The 17,599-nt window shown below is 34.0% G+C and overlaps 1 protein-coding gene across 1 annotated transcript in view; it reads left to right on the top strand.

Annotated features, from left to right (window-relative positions):
• LOC149806556 (structural maintenance of chromosomes protein 2-like) overlaps positions 1 to 14,624 on the top strand; it is a 57,019-nt gene extending 42,395 nt beyond the window's left edge. The window contains exons 18-24 of the mRNA XM_089954567.1: positions 2,231 to 2,374; positions 2,871 to 3,065; positions 4,413 to 4,613; positions 7,243 to 7,368; positions 7,937 to 8,088; positions 12,049 to 12,196; positions 13,194 to 14,624. Coding sequence (XP_089810693.1) covers positions 2,231 to 2,374; positions 2,871 to 3,065; positions 4,413 to 4,613; positions 7,243 to 7,368; positions 7,937 to 8,088; positions 12,049 to 12,196; positions 13,194 to 13,409 — 1,182 coding nt within the window. The 3' untranslated portion in view covers positions 13,410 to 14,624. The remainder of the gene's footprint in view (positions 1 to 2,230; positions 2,375 to 2,870; positions 3,066 to 4,412; positions 4,614 to 7,242; positions 7,369 to 7,936; positions 8,089 to 12,048; positions 12,197 to 13,193) is intronic.
• The last annotated feature ends 2,975 nt before the right edge of the window (positions 14,625 to 17,599 follow it).

Raw genomic sequence — 17,599 nt, 5'->3', positions numbered from 1 at the left:
TGCATACATCTCAAACTATATTACTGTGGCACATTATTGCCATGGTCTAAGGTTTTTTAGGTGATTTCTTTTTAATTACTACATTCTTTTTTAAGAGCTTTCTACTACTATCATGGAGTTTTCAGTTTTGATGCACTTTGTAAGCGTTTACATTCATTTTTTCAGAAATATACTCCTTTCATATTGATACCTCTCATTTCATTTGAACAAAGCATGCATATCAAAAGAATCCTTAATACTCAACATGCTTTCAAATTTATGACCCCTTGTCAGTAAGTTGATGCATTCTGTCACTTGTTTTGATGCACTTCACAGGCGTCTAACTCTTTCTGTTGCACCCTTTGCAAATATTTTTTGGTAATTATTGCAGAGTAACATCAATAGAACATAGAAAAGGCAAGTTTATACAGAATATTGCATGAAGATACTTGATTTAGCATCCCTAAAGCTTTTCTTATAATTATTATAATTTTGGTTTTGGGAGAGATTTTGCCTCAAAAGCTAAAAGATTGAAACGGAAAATAAGGATGGTATTATAGTAAAATTGTTTACATTTAGGGAATAAAATATTAAATTTAGCATATTACCTGTTTTTTAAAACATTAATTGGCAATGTGAAAAGCCCTTCCTTGAATGTACTATATTTGAAACTATTTTGCATCCTTCAAAACTAATTTCCTAAGAAGTACAAATAAATCAGGCACAAAAGACATAAAGCTTACAAGACGTTTTATTTTCAAATTATTCTTACCATTACCTACAAGTTAAGAAAATTAAACAGGTCAAAACAAGTAAAGTATCAAGATTTCCTTATAGGATGATTGAACATTTACTGTTAAAGTAGAATTGCTTTATTTTGTAATCAGATTGAAAAGTCATATACTGTAATACAGATTTTAAAAAATTAAATATAAAGGATGCTGATTTAATTATGAAATATCTCAGAAAAGTATGCTTTTATTGTAAATTTAGACAGGAGTTCAATAACAAAAGCCACCCAAAAGATCTGTAATGATAGTTCCTCATGAAAATTTGGAACACCTTACACTATTCTAAACAGTGCTGCTGATGTGACTCATGAGTAGTTGACTGGATACCTTCAATGTCACCAAGTTGATTTGCTGTGTTAGAATAGTCGGTAAGGATTTTTATGAGGACTTAACTGATTAGAGAATATAATTAGTGAACTAGAGTTTCTTATGGTATTATCTTTGTATCATTTCACAACTGATAATGACAGGATTTTCAGTGTTTATAGGATTTTCAATGTTTATGTCTGTATGAATTGGTGATGATAATTGTCAACACATATTGTGGTCATAATGTCTTTGAGAGATGCATTTTTTTCAGAGAATTTGGAGTTTATGACGCTGTTTCAAAATTGTGGGATAATAAATCTCCAGTGTTTTTTGCACAGCTGTTTCCATTCGAACTGGCCATGTCAACCCATTATAGACAAAATTTTGAGCACATAATTTAGTATCAACTCTACACTTACTTGTTTCTGTATATAACTGAGTAAATATTTTAGTTTTCTGGTTTTTGATATTACAGGCACTGTTGTTCTTAATTTGTTCCCAATAGTGATGGAAGTGTTGCTTTCCTAATACCAATGAAAATCACAGTTCCTGGCCTAGCAGTTGGTAGTTCCCTAGGGTTTTGAAGATCCATTCATATTGTGAACTATGCTTAACTCCTTTCTTCGGGGCCCTGAGTGGCCAAGTGGTCTAAGCGCTCACTGTTACAGATCACTGCCATCTCACTTCTGTCTGCGTGAGTTCGAGGCTCGGCTAACATGGGTACTTGAGAAAGCCTGCCAGTAGCTTCTCATGGGTTGCTGGTTCTTCCTGGGGTTTTCCAGGGTTCTTCCTCCACCAATTATACTGGCTGCCATGTATAGCCCATCTTGTGCTGAAAAATGGCGTTAAACCCTACAACAACAACTCCTTTCTTCAATGTTAGTTTTGTATCTATACATGTCAGGGTCCATGTTATATATTTTGTTTTTGGACTGGTATCACTTTCAGCCCCATCAGAGTATATATTGTTGTGACATAGCATTCTGTTTGATTTCATTATTCAGAGAAATATAAATACTGTTGTTTAATCTTAAAATAGAGAACACAGTTGTCAACATCTTGTAAGCTACGTTCATGTCCATGAACCTGTTCAACACTAATGTTAACCTCCAAGTCATCAATTATCTCAAAATATTGCTTCCTTTTTTTAGGAGGTGGACAGTATCAAGCTGGAGGTGGAAGAGTTGAAGAAGGAGATAAGTAATTATGAGGATCAGCTGAAAACTGTGGAACAGACCATCAAAGATTATGAGGAACAGATAGACCAGCAGGGAGACAAAATTAAAGAGGCCAAGGTAAGAAATTGTAGGGATGGATGGATGAAAGGAGGGGAATGTGGGATGCTGCTAAAACAGTGGAGGTGATTTACCAATGCTCATACCGAGAAGACATCTATGGACACTATAGTCTTTTGATGAGCTTATTATCAGGATGTCTGGACCTGTAGAGTCTAAAATATTTTAATTATACGACATTGGTTTTATTTCAGCATTTCAGGTTTTAAAAAATGGTCATAAAATTATTATTTAGATTTGGACAGAATTGAGAATGTGCCTGAATCCAGAACTTTTTAAATTAAATTAAACTCACAATTTGCCCTTACTTGCAAAGGAGACGATTATTTACTTTTTAATTTTTGTGTTGTATATAATAATCTTGATCATAAAGAACTCGGTTCACTTTACCCTCCAAATGGTCCTAAATTTTGTTAAACAACTGCATTTTGTAATGACAGTTTGAAGAATCACACCATAACTAATATGCATTTGTACTCCATTTGATATGTTACAGGAAGCTGTGAAGGAGGCCCAGACTGAGGTGAACAAGCAGAAGGAGCTCTTGAAGGCATGTAACAAGGACATTCATCAGAAGGTGGCAGAGCAAAGGAACCTTCAGAAAGAGAGTCACAATGCTGAGATCACACTACAGGAGCTTGACCACAAGATTGCCAAGTTCCAGAAAGACTCTAAAGATGCTGCAAAACAGGTTTGGAAGCAAAAGAATTATGTGTGGTCTGACATTTAAACATTTTGTCTTCCTTAGCCTGAATTTCATGAAACATTTTAGTTTGACTTTTAGACTTTATTGATTTTGACATTACAGATCAGGTCCAGTGTGATTGGTTTATCACAAAATATGGTCAGATTTGAGCATAGAAGAGTTACAATCTTTCTTGTGTGAGTACATTTGTGTTGGGAGTGCTGTGGCCTTTTTTTTTTTCTCCATTGGGGCGGTGCGTTGCTGTTCAGGTTTTTCACCATGTACTTCCCTTGAAATATTTGTTACAATGCAATAATCACATCTTAATTTCTCTTTTATTGCATGTACATCTTTTATTCAGGGCTTAATTAGACCGTTTTTCCTAGTGATAACCAAAATGTCTTTAAATGAATAATTTATAGTCATATTTTTGACTATTTTGGGGTACAAATTTCCCAGCTTTATGGGGTTGTTGTTATTAAGATATTCAAACATCTTTATAGATCTTTTACAAACAAGATGATTTTTTTAAATAGTTCTCTTTGATGGAGCAAAGAAACTTGATAAGACATAAATTAGTTGGAAAAAGATAATATTGTTGGAAATCTTAGGCTTAATATGTGTAAATAGGTATATCATTTAAATGAATAATAGAGGCATGGTCATACATCACTCAAAGGATTAATAGCGGCATGGTTGGTCCTTCTCATCTTTTCATGTAGATATACCATTTAAAGGAATAATAGAGACATGGTTCTACTTTTCATGTAGATATACCATTTAAAGGAGTAATAGAGGCATGGTCCTACTTATCTTTTCATGTAAATAAATCATTTAAAGGATTAATAGAGGCATGGTCCTACTCATCTTTTCATGTAGATAAATCATTTAAAGGAATAATAGAGGCATGGTCCTACTTATCTTTTCATGTAGCTGTACAATTTAAAGGAATTAAAGAGGCATGGTCCTACTTATCTTTTCATGTAGATATACCATTTAAAGGAATAAAAGAGGCATGGTCCTACTTATCTTTTCATGTAGATGTACAATTTAAAGGAATAACAGAAGCATGGTCCTACTTATCTTTTCATGTAGATACATCATTTAAAGGAATAATAGAGGCATGGTTTTATCTTTCACGTACATGTAAAATTTAAAGGAATAATAGAGGCATGGTCCTACTTAACTTTTCATGTAGATACATTTAAAAGAATACTAGAGGCATGGTCCTACTTATCTTTTCATGTAGATACATCATTTAAAGGAATAATAGAGGCATGGTCCTACTTATCTTTACATGTAGATGTATAATGTAAAGGAATAACAGAGGCATGGTTGTACGTATCTTTTCAGGTAGAGGCTATGTTGCAGCAGTATGACTGGATTGCCGATGAGAAGAAATATTTTGGTCAACCTAACACAGCATATGACTTCAAAGCCAATGATCCAAAGGAATCTGAACGCAGGATACAGAAATTACAGGAACAGAAAGACAAACTGGCCAAAAATGTCAATATGAGGGCTATGAACATGCTCGGCAAAGCAGAGGAACAGGTTTATGGAATCATATTATTTAAAGCTCATGTTTCTGTTGGGGTTGGGGGGTAAGCTTGCTAGACATGTTCATATTTTAAATAGTATACCTCTTCCTCAATGACTCATGACTGACAGGGTCCTTAAACATCAATCACATCATAGGCAAGGGTGCTAGATCACAAGAAAGACTCAAAGTTTGGGTACAGGGAGAACTGTAATCAACTTTGATGTCCATACTTCTGGTTCTGAAGCAGTGTAAAACGTTACATTGAATTTTGATTGCTGCTTATTGTTTGTCCAGTCCAGAGTAAACAACAACCACCAATCGGAGCTTATTCCCTGTGTGACACACAAGAAGTATTGTCAACACCAAAGAGGAATTTTGGCGCAAAAGTGGTTATTAAATGATCTGTGAAGTACACAAAACATACATGGGGAGCGCACTTGGAATATTTAATCAGTGATTGAACTTACAGGTAAATAAAATTACCAGAGATTCGACAGAGGGCAAATTTCAAATCGCACATGTTTGTCGCCTTGAGTAAAGATTTTAATTTTGTAGAAGGGGAAAGGGTGTTTTCAGAAGTTTTCCTTCATCACTAACAGAAACATGTGCAGTTGTTTTGCATTTGCATATGAAGTACAATGTTATAGATTTTGTTGGTATTCATCCCCACTCCCACACCTGGATTTGTTCTAGATAAGATTTTTCTTGCACAAGGAAATAACACTATTTCTTATCTTTTGACGATAACACCATAGTATCTTCTAAGTTAAGTGAGGACATGAAATTGGTAATAAGATGTTTTTAAAGCGTTCACATGGTGCAAAACAAAGGGCATGGTGGCCATGATGAGTCATGTATCTAATCAAATGGGGCAACCTGAAATGTTCTTAAAGGTTGAATTAAAATCACTGACAACTAGTAAGTAGTCAGTTTGAAAGTATTTTTGTTATCTTGTCATGGATGAGGATGGACTAAAAAGAGATGCTAAGTCTATGTTTATCTGTCTGTCTGTAATCTGCATGCTGGAATTACAACCAGTATGTCAACAGACATAACAGGCACCACCTACCAATGACAGACCTTCTGAAGATGATATGACTATTTAGTTGATATGTGTATTGATAATATATTGTATCACTGGTTGTTTATTTGAATCATATCAGGTGTATCATTTTACCCCTATGGTTTATGTACTTGAAACTGAGTTTTATTTAATTGGCAAAATTGAGAACTGGTCACATAGCTGTAACAATTATTGTTCGAGTACCATGTCAGTGAATTGCTATAAACTAATATGACTGGTTTTATATTGTAAATTTTAGTTGTTTTTTTTTTTTGTATGCATTTGTATGTGCTTTTATTTTCTGATGTCTGCAACATGAAATAAAAGCAAACAAATAAAGAGTTTACAATTCTCGGTCCATGTAGTACTTAGTCTAAACTCTAAAATCATGGCTTGTGTTTTGAGAAGCTCAATCCCTCTCGCACACTGTCATGCTTCTTAAATTGCTTCCAGGAGAGCAATCCATTGCTCTCCCCAATTTTATTGTTCAAAATAAAGATTTATAGATGTTTTCTTGATGTGAACATCTCAATTTTTTTCCCCAGATTTCAAAGCATATCATTCCTACAAAGAAAAGTATAAAGAATGAATGGATTTTTCTTTATCCATTTTAGAAAAACTTTAACAGATCTCATTCTTCCTGATTGCATTATAGCCATATCTGATTTACCTGTATTGTATTTGATGCACTTGAACGATTATTGGTACATATTTTGCATTCATGTAATTGATCCTACAAAAGGATGTAATCCATATTAATGACTCAAATATTTATAATTTAAAATACCATAGATTAAGCAATAAAGTATTTATTTATTCTTTTTTTGTTACTTTTCTGTGTCTTTTCAGTCTGTCATTAAGTTTACATTTCTGTCTATATACTTTCCTCTGCATTACATGATCGGTCACAATACTGGTAAAAAATTTTTTTAGGTATGTACCATTTTATCCAGTCGGAGAATAACTTACTTCCATGTTGAAGTAAATATCAACTCCATATGTATGTGAATTTAAAACCACACAAAATGTCAACTACAGCTTTCAAAATGAAAATTTTGATCAAATTTTGCATTTATGCATGCTGAAATATCTAAACAGTTTATACAGCAGAAATTCTTGTGAAGTTTGGCTATCTGACTTCGTTATGAAGTACATTGCAAACAAATTGGGAGAAAAGTGTGTAGGCATCAGTGACTGCAGTTTCCCAATTAATCTTGAATAGCATAAATTGATACCTTTAATGTTCATGAAACCAGAAGTTTCTAGCAAAAACATTGAAGCATGATGTTGATATTGCTTCATCTTATATTCCGTATTGACTCGTATAGATGAACCATAGAAGACTACAAAATTAGCAAATTCTACTTATCCTCCACATTGGATTATATACCCTAAAATACAGTAGTTTATTCACATGGTGACACTAACCTTGTGACTACTCAGGATAATGACTTATGTATTGTGGGTTTATTGGTACAATAGTATTTTTATACAACTAAAAGTCATTACATTCTCTGGAATTTCTCTGTAAGGTATAAGAACACATTTAGTTTATCGTTATATTATTTGTGTTTCAGTACAACGATTTAATGAAGAAGAGAAAGATAGTTCTGAATGACAAGGCCAAAATTGCAGCTGTCATCCTGGAGCTTGATCAGAAGAAGAATGAGGCCCTTAAGAAAGCCTGGGAGATGGTGAACAAGGTAGGTTTAATATCGTATTTCTCGTATGATGGATCTAGGAAGCCTACCATCTACATAAAACAGGATAGCTGTGTAAAAGTAGGGAATGCTTCTGTTGTGAGAAAAATCAGTATTATTGTTTTCCTCTTCTGTGCTGCCTTCTTTTCAAAGTCATAGTTAAATTTAATGGATGTAGAGTCAAAAAGGTAGACAGTTTGAGTTTTTAAAGAAATACATTTTCGTTATTTCTGTGCTATGTATGCACTCAATTCATTTTTAAACAGGTTAATCAAGATTGGCATCTTGAGATTTTCATTAATTATGGGAAGCACTCATAAAACACCATTCTTCATGCTGATGTTTTCAGTTAGTTGAATAATACATTATGAAGAGCTTTCCTCAGTGAAGTATTACTGTCACTGATGATTGGGTTGTGGGTAACATGGGAAAAAAATGTCCTGATATCTTCAGATTAAAATATCACATCTAGTCTCAATATTATCAGTAATTGTGTCATGTTAAAGAAGTCACATGCGCTGCATTATGGCCATCTGTAGTCATTGTCTGAGACATTGTTTTCTCCATATAGGACTTTTCCTCCATATACTCAACCTTGTTGCCTGGAGCTAGAGCCAAACTGGTACCACCTGAGGGCCAAACAGTCCTGGATGGATTAGAAGTCAAAGTTGGTTTTGGAGATGTTTGGAAGGAATCATTAACAGAGCTTAGTGGAGGACAAAGGTAAGCCATTCCACGTACAGTTAAAAGCCAGACTTTTTCACCCCAGTGAAAAACTGTCAATGGATAGACTATTTTCACTGCAGAAGAGTAGGTATGTATGGGGTTTGCTTTGCAATGTCAGTATCTTTTTATTGCAAGGAATATAAGTATACATGCTTTAGACTAAATTATTACAGTGAAGGATTTTTCAGGGAGTAGAGCATTAAAGGTACTGTTTCTAATAAAGTAGCATATTAAATAAGCTATTTATGGAAGAACATTATTGTTCCATATTCTAGAGAATTATTGATTACTTTGTCCTTTTATTATGATAGTGTTGGTTTGTAGTTTCATTAATCGTTGTATGATAAAATTAACCAAATTTAATCATTTCCTTTTGGTTGTTGAGGATGTTCAATATTATGGTTCAAATATATCAGGGCTGTTCTATTAAACATACATGGTACCTAGGGACAGAATGGTTTTCAAACAAATATGCCAAGGTACCATGATTACTCAGGGCTGTTCCATTAAACTACATGGTACCTAGGGACAGAATGGTTTTTAAACAAATATGCCAAGGTACTATGATTACTCAGGGCTGTTCCATTAAACATACATGATACCCAGAGAATGCACTTTTGAAAAATATGTGCCAGGTATTTTGATTGCTAAGTGAGTTTGTGTGAAAAAGACACAAACTCTAAATTGCATCTATGAATGACTACTCCACGTTAAAAATGCCTTCCCTGGGTCCCAGGTATATTTTTACTGGAATATCACTCAACTGTTTTAAATTGAAAAATTATATTGCAGCAAAAGACTTTGTTGTATCCTTGTAATAAGAACTATTGAAGACTGGAGTAATATTCATGAAGACTTATGAATTTATTTGATAAATCGTAACAATTCTTATTTTAAAAAAATTACATGCAAATCTTTTACATTTGTGCATGCTTTTTTCAACGGTGAAACTTAAAGCAATCTATTTTATTGTTCTTGGTGTGTAAATGACATTTAGGCAGAAATATTTTCTTTAAATATGACTTTTTCAGATCGTACTTTCCAAAATTTGCAAATGATTAGCTTAATGTAGATAATTTTACCAAATATTTGAAAGTTAATTTTTCAAGATTTTAGACTAACCAAAAACAGGGTTCATTTTATAGTGGCAGGCTTTGTTCTGATAAGAAATTGTAAATGGAAATTTAACTCTGAAAGTATTTTAATTTTTTTTTAAAAATGAGTATTTATTAAATATCTATTTCACTGCACAATAATGAGTGCATTTCATTGTCTGTACTGGCCACAGAGCCAATCAGCAAGTTCATTAATTTGGCAATAAAGCCGCACCACCTTAAACCCTCCGTAACTATTTCACCCAACTGGTGTTTCTAATCACATAGTCCAATTTCAGATTAATTATAAACATGCAATATTTACAGAGTTTAAAACGAAATACTGAAATACTATTGAACTGAAATTTTACTGTCGTGTTCTCCACATATTCGTTGATTATTCCTCTTCTTTGTGAAAATGTTTTTTATTATCATCCTATATTGTGAATGCTGTCAATTTGATATATCAGTAATATAGATTGGTTGTTTTTGTTTCAGCCTATTATTTTTAGGAAATTCTGTCTTTCAGATGATTAGACATTTTATTGCTGCTGTAGAACATAATTAAGGCATTGTTTGCAATTTCTTGCTTAGACTAGGCCTTACCAATACATTGATGAAAGGTCACCTATAATTCCACTCTTTATATTTCTGCTGTGTATGATAAATGAGCTTGTGCATGGCTGTGCATCCATCTGTCAACATTTTTTATTTTAATTTTCTTCACAAAAACTGTTTGGCCAATTTCAAACAATTTTTTCCATACAATGCAGAGTCAAAGTTGTGTTTGTGGTGGCAGTGGTGTGGATTCTGTGCCAAACGTGGAAAACCTATTTTCAGTTTCTCTAGAATGGCTCAGCTTATAGTTTTCAAACCTGACAGGAATGTTTCTTAGGCTACACTATGTTAAAATTATGTTTGGGGTGGCTTCCTAGCATCAGTTTGTCTTCCATGATAGTCAGATGAAATCCTATATAGAGTCTGACATGGGGGGGGGGGGGAACCTAATAATAATCACCTTTTCTGTCCATCCATTCACATTTCTTGTAACCACCAAACCTCTGCAACCCTTACATATAATTGGATACTATTTGGTAGTTGGTACTGCCTGTTCCATTACCAGAATTGTTTGCAATGGCTTTAATACCAGACAACAAAAAATCCTATTTTAAGCTTTTCAAAAGTAGAACCAATTTGATCAAACTTGATAGAGATATGCTTTGCCTTGTCAATCACAATATGAGATATACCTTAATACTTTGTGGGTGATACAATTTATGTTACAATTCAGCAGTGATGAAACAGTATGTATTGTGATACAGGTTCCAACCATCTGTTTGCTTGTGCGTGTAGAGTCTGTGTCTTTGTTTGCATTGTAAGCGTGTGGTGAGGTTACAAGTATTACCAAATTATATCACCATCGTGTAGAGTCTATGTCTTTGTTGGCATTGTAAGAATGTGGTAAGGTTACAAGTTTTTACCAAATTATATCACCTCTGTGTCTTTGTTTGCATTGTAAGCATGTGGTAAGGTTACAAGTATTACCAAATTATATCACCATGTGGTAAGGTTACAAGTATTGCCAAATTATATCACCATTGTGCAGATTCTGCATATGGTTTTGTTATTATATGTGCAAAGCCTTTGCAGTATGCGACCCCTAAGACCTGAAATATTTCCAGATGGAAGCCTTAAATAGAGCCGAGTGGTTTACATTAAGATTTTGTCTGCCATTTTGGTCTTAGCAAAGTATTATGGGATCAGTAGTTATTTTTTCATATTGACATTACATTATGCAGTGAAAATATTGCAAGCCAATACATGTTGATTAATTGTTAAATCTCTATTTGTAGCAATGTTCGTAGGTTATGCTGTCAGATTTGTGTTGTGGTGACTTCCCCAATGATGCAACTTCCCGAACAACCATTTAAAAAACTTCTTTTCAACTTTTCAAGAAAATCTGAACTGCTTTAATTAAGTTTGGTAGAAACAATTCTTAAGACATGCTTTGCTAGATTGTTTTACCTTGGCTTCACTGACTATGACGTGATTTCTTTAGCAATAGGAAAATGACTTGTTTACTTACTCTCCGGAACAGCTGGTCCAATTTCAATCCAACTTGGTTGGAAGAATTTATAGGACATGCTCTACCAGAAGCTTTTGCAGCATGGCTTTTGTAGCATCCAGTTAGTAAACCTGTTTTAGACATCATCTCCCTTATAACGGGGCCAGAATTTGTGTTCATGGTGGCTCCGCTAGCTGTGGTGTGGCCTCCATTACAAGTGTCTTTTAATCCATGACTCATGCATTATTACAACTACATTTTTTTATCAAAATGAATAATTCTCATTTTAAACTGTAATACCTTAGGGCTGTTCCAATATAAAGTACCTGGGACCCAGGGAAGGCACTTTTAATTTGGGTTAATCACTCATAGATACAATTTAGAATTGTATTCATAGATGCAATTTAGAATTGTATTATCATTTTAAATTAACTCATTGAAATCAAGTACCCTGGCATATAGTTTTAAAAACTGCCTTCCCTGGTTACCATGTATGTTTAAATGGAACAGCCCTACAGCTTTCCTCTGTTTAAAGTTTTGATATTTTGATTCGGAATCAAATACCAGCATTGTAGAACCCTTATAGTTAATTTAGATTGGAGACTTAAATCAGGTATATCTGAATTTTTAAATTACAGTTAGCATGAAAACTGCAGACCTTGTGGTACAATCATTTTAATTAGTCTTTATTTCATTTCTTTGCTTAATTCACCCAGAATTTTTATTATTAAAGTACATAAATGTAAATAAAATTCAGTTGGTTTAGAAATTTGCATCTTTGGTTCCAATATTTTTCAGGTCCCTGATAGCCCTTTCTTTGATTCTGGCAATGCTGCTATTTAAACCTGCCCCTATTTACATCCTGGATGAAGTAGATGCAGCTCTGGACATATCACATACACAAAACATTGGGCAGATGATCAAGTCTCACTTTAAACACTCACAGGTAACTCTCTTTATCCCTTGTTCTTGTCTCATAAACCTCAACATGGATATGCATTTATGACCAAATTCATTTTCTTGGTTGCATCAATTGCAAAGATAGTCTGCATTTTTGTTAGCCAGTAACAAATATGATTCACTTTTATTTTTAATTGTCAACTCACTTTTGTTATTTGTTTGGAGAAAAAATATTTTTTTTAATGTAATTCATAACTGAAAGATCATTGAAACATGAAAAGTAACAGTAATCACTGAATTAATCTGACTTCATTGCATTTTTTCCATCTTGAAAAGTACATGTATTTTTGGATTATTTTGGGTTTGATTGCAAATTGATTCTAGCTTAGATTGATGATGCCTGTTCATCCATCTACTGCAGACATTTTGGTTGATGTCTACATTTAGGTCACATTCACAGACACTGTTGCTTGTAGTCACATAAGTTAGTATTTAGAAGTGTCTTGTGGACTACCATACCTTTCAGTGAAAATTAGGTCACTGTGATCTTTATTCAGTCAAACTGCATATGTGCGATTGTAAATATTTATGTAATATACTTTTGTGTTCACAAATTGTTATAAATTAAAAATGTATTTCAGAGATGTGAATTGTTGCATTTTTGGCAAATATCAAATCTTCTGATGACTTCATGATTCAATAACTTGTCAGAATTGATCTGATCTGTTCCAAACTTTCTTTTGTTACCAGACAAAGTTGTTTCAAAAATTTTCGTATAACGTTATAGCATATATATACTCACTTATAAGTCGAGAACTACTGCAAACAACATATACTTTGATCTGCTATCGCATAATGTACAGCAGATCAGAGTTAATTCCTTTTTTTTATGATTACGCCTAACCAACTGCACAGACCCAGATCTGCCTGCTCATTATGCAATAGTTGATCTGGGTCTGTGCAGTTTGCAGTTGGATTTGTCTTATAACCAAGTATATACGCTACACATCCCTTTAATTGGCATGTTTTGTCTTGTATTTCAGTTCATTGTTGTGTCTCTAAAAGATGGAATGTTCAATAACGCCAACGTTCTTTTCAAGACTAAGTTTGTGGATGGTGTTTCAACAGTAACAAGATATGTTCAGCATGCAGGCAAAGCTGGTTCCACATCTAACAAAGAAAATGACAATTCAACAGCAAGGAAAAAACAGACAACAAACAAGAGGGCCAGAATGGATGAATCTGAGGCATGCGCTTGAGATTGTGATTATTTCTGTACATCTGTGTTTACTTGAAAGTGCATCTTAACATGGATGAAGACTAACTTAAATCATCATCAGTTTATATTCAGTACGTCAATACAGAGGATTTGAGATGTTATTATGACACACATAGACCGTACATGAGGGCTACATTGAATCCAGATGAGAATAACAGAAGAGAGTTCATATTGTAAAATGTATCACACTGTATACTAAAGGAAGTAGTGGATTTTAAATAGTGGAAAGTATTGATTTAATTTACTGTAAGAACTTTCATATCTCTTAGGAGACAACTGAATTTACCCTGTTTGTCTAGGCATACATACATACATACATACACACACACACACACACACACATACATACATGCATGCACGCATACATACATACATGCATTAATTTTCATTTATGATTTTACTTATCCACATGCATCAAACATGTTAGCTATAAGTTCAGGTTTTCTACTCTAAACTACATTAGAATCTATAACAAACTCCTGTAGTTAGGTCGTTCAGTGAAGAAACATCCTGTTTGTGGGATTTTAACTTACAGTGCTGCATGCTTTAGGGTGTTCATGTGTTAAAATAATGTTTGCTTTTTTATTATTGTCAGAGAATGCTTAGGTGATGACGCAAATTTAGGAGATTTGGCCAGTTTATGTGCATCATATGATTAAAGACAGTCATTATGATGAAAGACAGTAGTCACTTGATGAAAGACAATAGTCACTCGATGAAACACAATAGTCACTCGATGAAAGACAATAGTCACTCGATGAAAGACAGTAGTCACTTGATGAAAGACAATAGTCACTCGATGAAAGAGATATTCCTCATCATTGTTATACATTGGAAAAATTGGATCATCCACACATATGAATATGAGAAATGCAGTTCCTTGGAATTTCTAGCTGTGTGACTAAATATGCAACAAATAATTTAGGTCAGTGAAGACAGATCTTTCAAATAAGGAGATAATTCCAATTCAGATTTTAAAAACAATACATGTGGCATTTGGAGTCTGCTGTGGAAGTTTTTTCCTACATGTGTAAGCTCTTCATAACATGGTTCATTTCACTAAGGGAATCGGGTATTTTTAAGTTCTCAACCATATAAACTACATGTCATTTGACTTTACCACGTCTTTGTTATATAATTTGAACATTTTTGTAACATGCACACACATTTGTATATATCAAGAACTTTTCACAGTTACGTTGTCGAGTTATGTTTTTGACTGACAATTAATCCTACATATAGGTATCTGTTGATCATATCAATTTAGATATGGTCAATCTGTACACGTGGTCAGCCTGCAGATATTTAGAGTAAGTCAGTACACATGGTCAGCCTGCAGATATTTAGAGAAAGTCAGTACACATGGTCAGCATGCGGGTACATGCAGGAAATCTGCACATTTCATCAACCAGCAGGTAGATGTATCTTTAACCATAGATCTGCTCCAATCACATCTCAAAAGTATTTTCTTTTCTTGACTGCACAAGAAGTACCCTAGATTTGACCTGTGCATAAATAAATGGACAGGATTATTGTCCATGTTATTGAGCCCATTGTAATCTCATTGATCTGTCCGTATAATTCATTATTTTGGTTTTTGCAAGCTTACTTTACTGGTAATAGTTGGATTTAAAAAAAAATTTGGTATGCATTACAAGACCTCAGAATAGTTTGTATACCTGCCTTCTGTGTTAGCATTCACCCGAGTTATTTCCCTGATTACTTACCCCAAATGTTTGTTTCTGCAACTTAACATTCCCAATGATTGTTAGACTTCATCCAGATTTGACTTGTAGCTATATATATTGTTGAGACTTTGAACAAGTTCATTTTCTAGCATGAGTTATGTCACCTGATTGCCACTCCACCTGAATTTGGTTTCTACATCATAACTTTGTTGATTTCAATCAGATATGGTGTGCTTTTAATTAGTTTGATTTCCAGCATTCCATAACATTAAATACAGGACTAAACCCCACCCCACTCATTTGCCTGAATCTGTTTATTTCTGCATCATAATTTACTGAACTTTCTTGAATTTCAACCAGATTTTGTTTAGGCTTTATATTGAAGAGAATTTGAATGGGTTTGATTGCCATTACTCCCTAACATCATTTATGGGACTCTGATTGTTTGGCTCCTGACTTTGGATTTTGCAGCATTACTTTACCACAGATTGTTGAATTTCATCCACATTTGGCATGCCGCTTTGTACTGTCTTCTTGAACTGGTTTAGTTTTAACATTATCATTTAGAAGAGTTACAGTCCTCAACTACCGACTTCATTTGGTTTGCAGCATAACTTTACAAAGGAATGTTGGATTTCAACCAGATTTATGAAGCCCCTTTACAGTCATCAGACCTTGAATGAATTGGATTTCTAGCATTCTACATTAGCATTTGGATGAGTTGTGTCCCCTGATTTCCTATTTGTCTAATTTTTGTTTCCAAACACAAAATCCTTTGTATAAGGCTTTGCCAAGTAAATTGTAATGAGTGGGGCCCTTTGTGATGCATCCATGAGTTTGAATTATTATTCTTTGAAATAACCAGTTTTAGAATCTGATAATCCCATATGGATACTGGGCTGCCAGAATAAATCATTTATGATCATATCTTTCAACAATATATCTTTAAATACCAGATCCAGTGATGCTTGAATTGATTGTCCATGTTATATCCTTTGATAATGAAATAAGTGGGCACTGTCCTTGCAATGCCTGGTAATTAAAAAAATGAAATAGTGGCAGATTATCTGATACATTTATATTCAAGGATTTTTTTTGCATGGATAATTATGATAATCATGTACAGTTTCATGCATTATTGTTGTTGAAGGTTATTTTATAATGTACATACACAGACACTTGCACACATTTTAAACTGTAATAGCCTAGAGATATATATTTTGTATCTTCTTTTTTTTCTCATCATCTGGACATGCTCCTTATCATACTAAGTATTTGTAGCAAGATTACATAGATTGAAAAAACTTTGTTTTACTGTACTCTTTCTCGATAAACATCTTCCATCATTATCTATCCATCCATTCATCTCTGCCTTAATATGCACACACTGTATGTGTATAGTAGCTCTTTATCTGTCTGTCAGTCTATTTACATACTTATGTCAGTGGATATGACATGATGTGTAAATCAGGTAGTGAGTAATAACTTCTTTAGTTTAAATTTTTTCTTGACTAGAATTGTATCTATAGACTATAGATGCCCCACATGCAGTTAAAGGGCAAATGGCTAGATCAAGTAGGGACTATAAATCCATTGAACTTGACCGAGGTCTTATTAATGTAAAGTCTTGTACCAAATTTCATTTCAATCATTACAGTCATTCAGAAGCTCAGAAATGGGGAAAAAATTGAAGGGCTGAATTCCAAGTCCAACACGGTCCTAACTCCATAGAAATGTTTGTACACAAACTATAAGTTGAACTTGATATAGATCTTCATAATGTAAAGCTTCATACTAAGTTTGATTTCAATTGCAAATGTACTTCAAAAATCATTGAGTGGAAACAAAATTGAAGGGCTTAGTTCTGAGTCAAAAAATTGCCATAACTCCATATTATTGGGCTGGAAGACTAGTGAAAATCATATTCGATCTAGGCCTTTTTAACATGAAGCTGCATAACAAATTTAATTTTAATCCATGGAATTCTACAAAAATTATTGAATGGAAATGAAGTATGTGACAGGATGGATGGAACTGAGTAGCACTAACAGGATTGATAGACATGGGAAACACTGACAGGATGGAAGGACATTGGTAACACTGACAGGATGGAAGGACATTGGTAACATTGATAGGATGGAAGGACATTGGTAACAATGACAGGATGGATGGACATTGGTAACACTGACAGGATGGATGGACATTGGTAACACTGACAGGATGGATAGACATGGGTAACATTGATAGGATGGAAGGACATTGGTAACACTGACAGGATGGTTGGACATTGGTAACAATGACAGGATAGATGGATGTTGGTAACACTGACAGGATGGATGGACATGGATAACACTGACAGGGTGGATGGACATTAGTAACACTGATGGTGGAATGACATGGGTAACACTGACAGGATGGATGGACATCGGTAGCTCTGACAAAATAGCTTTTTTTAATGGCCAGCATACATAGGGTTCATACA

This window comes from Sinohyriopsis cumingii, chromosome 1 (genome assembly GCF_028554795.1).
Source record: "Sinohyriopsis cumingii isolate HCF-2022 chromosome 1, ASM2855479v2, whole genome shotgun sequence".
In the NCBI taxonomy this organism is placed as follows: Eukaryota; Metazoa; Mollusca; class Bivalvia; order Unionida; family Unionidae; genus Sinohyriopsis; species Sinohyriopsis cumingii.
This window is presented reverse-complemented; position numbering and strand designations above follow the sequence as displayed.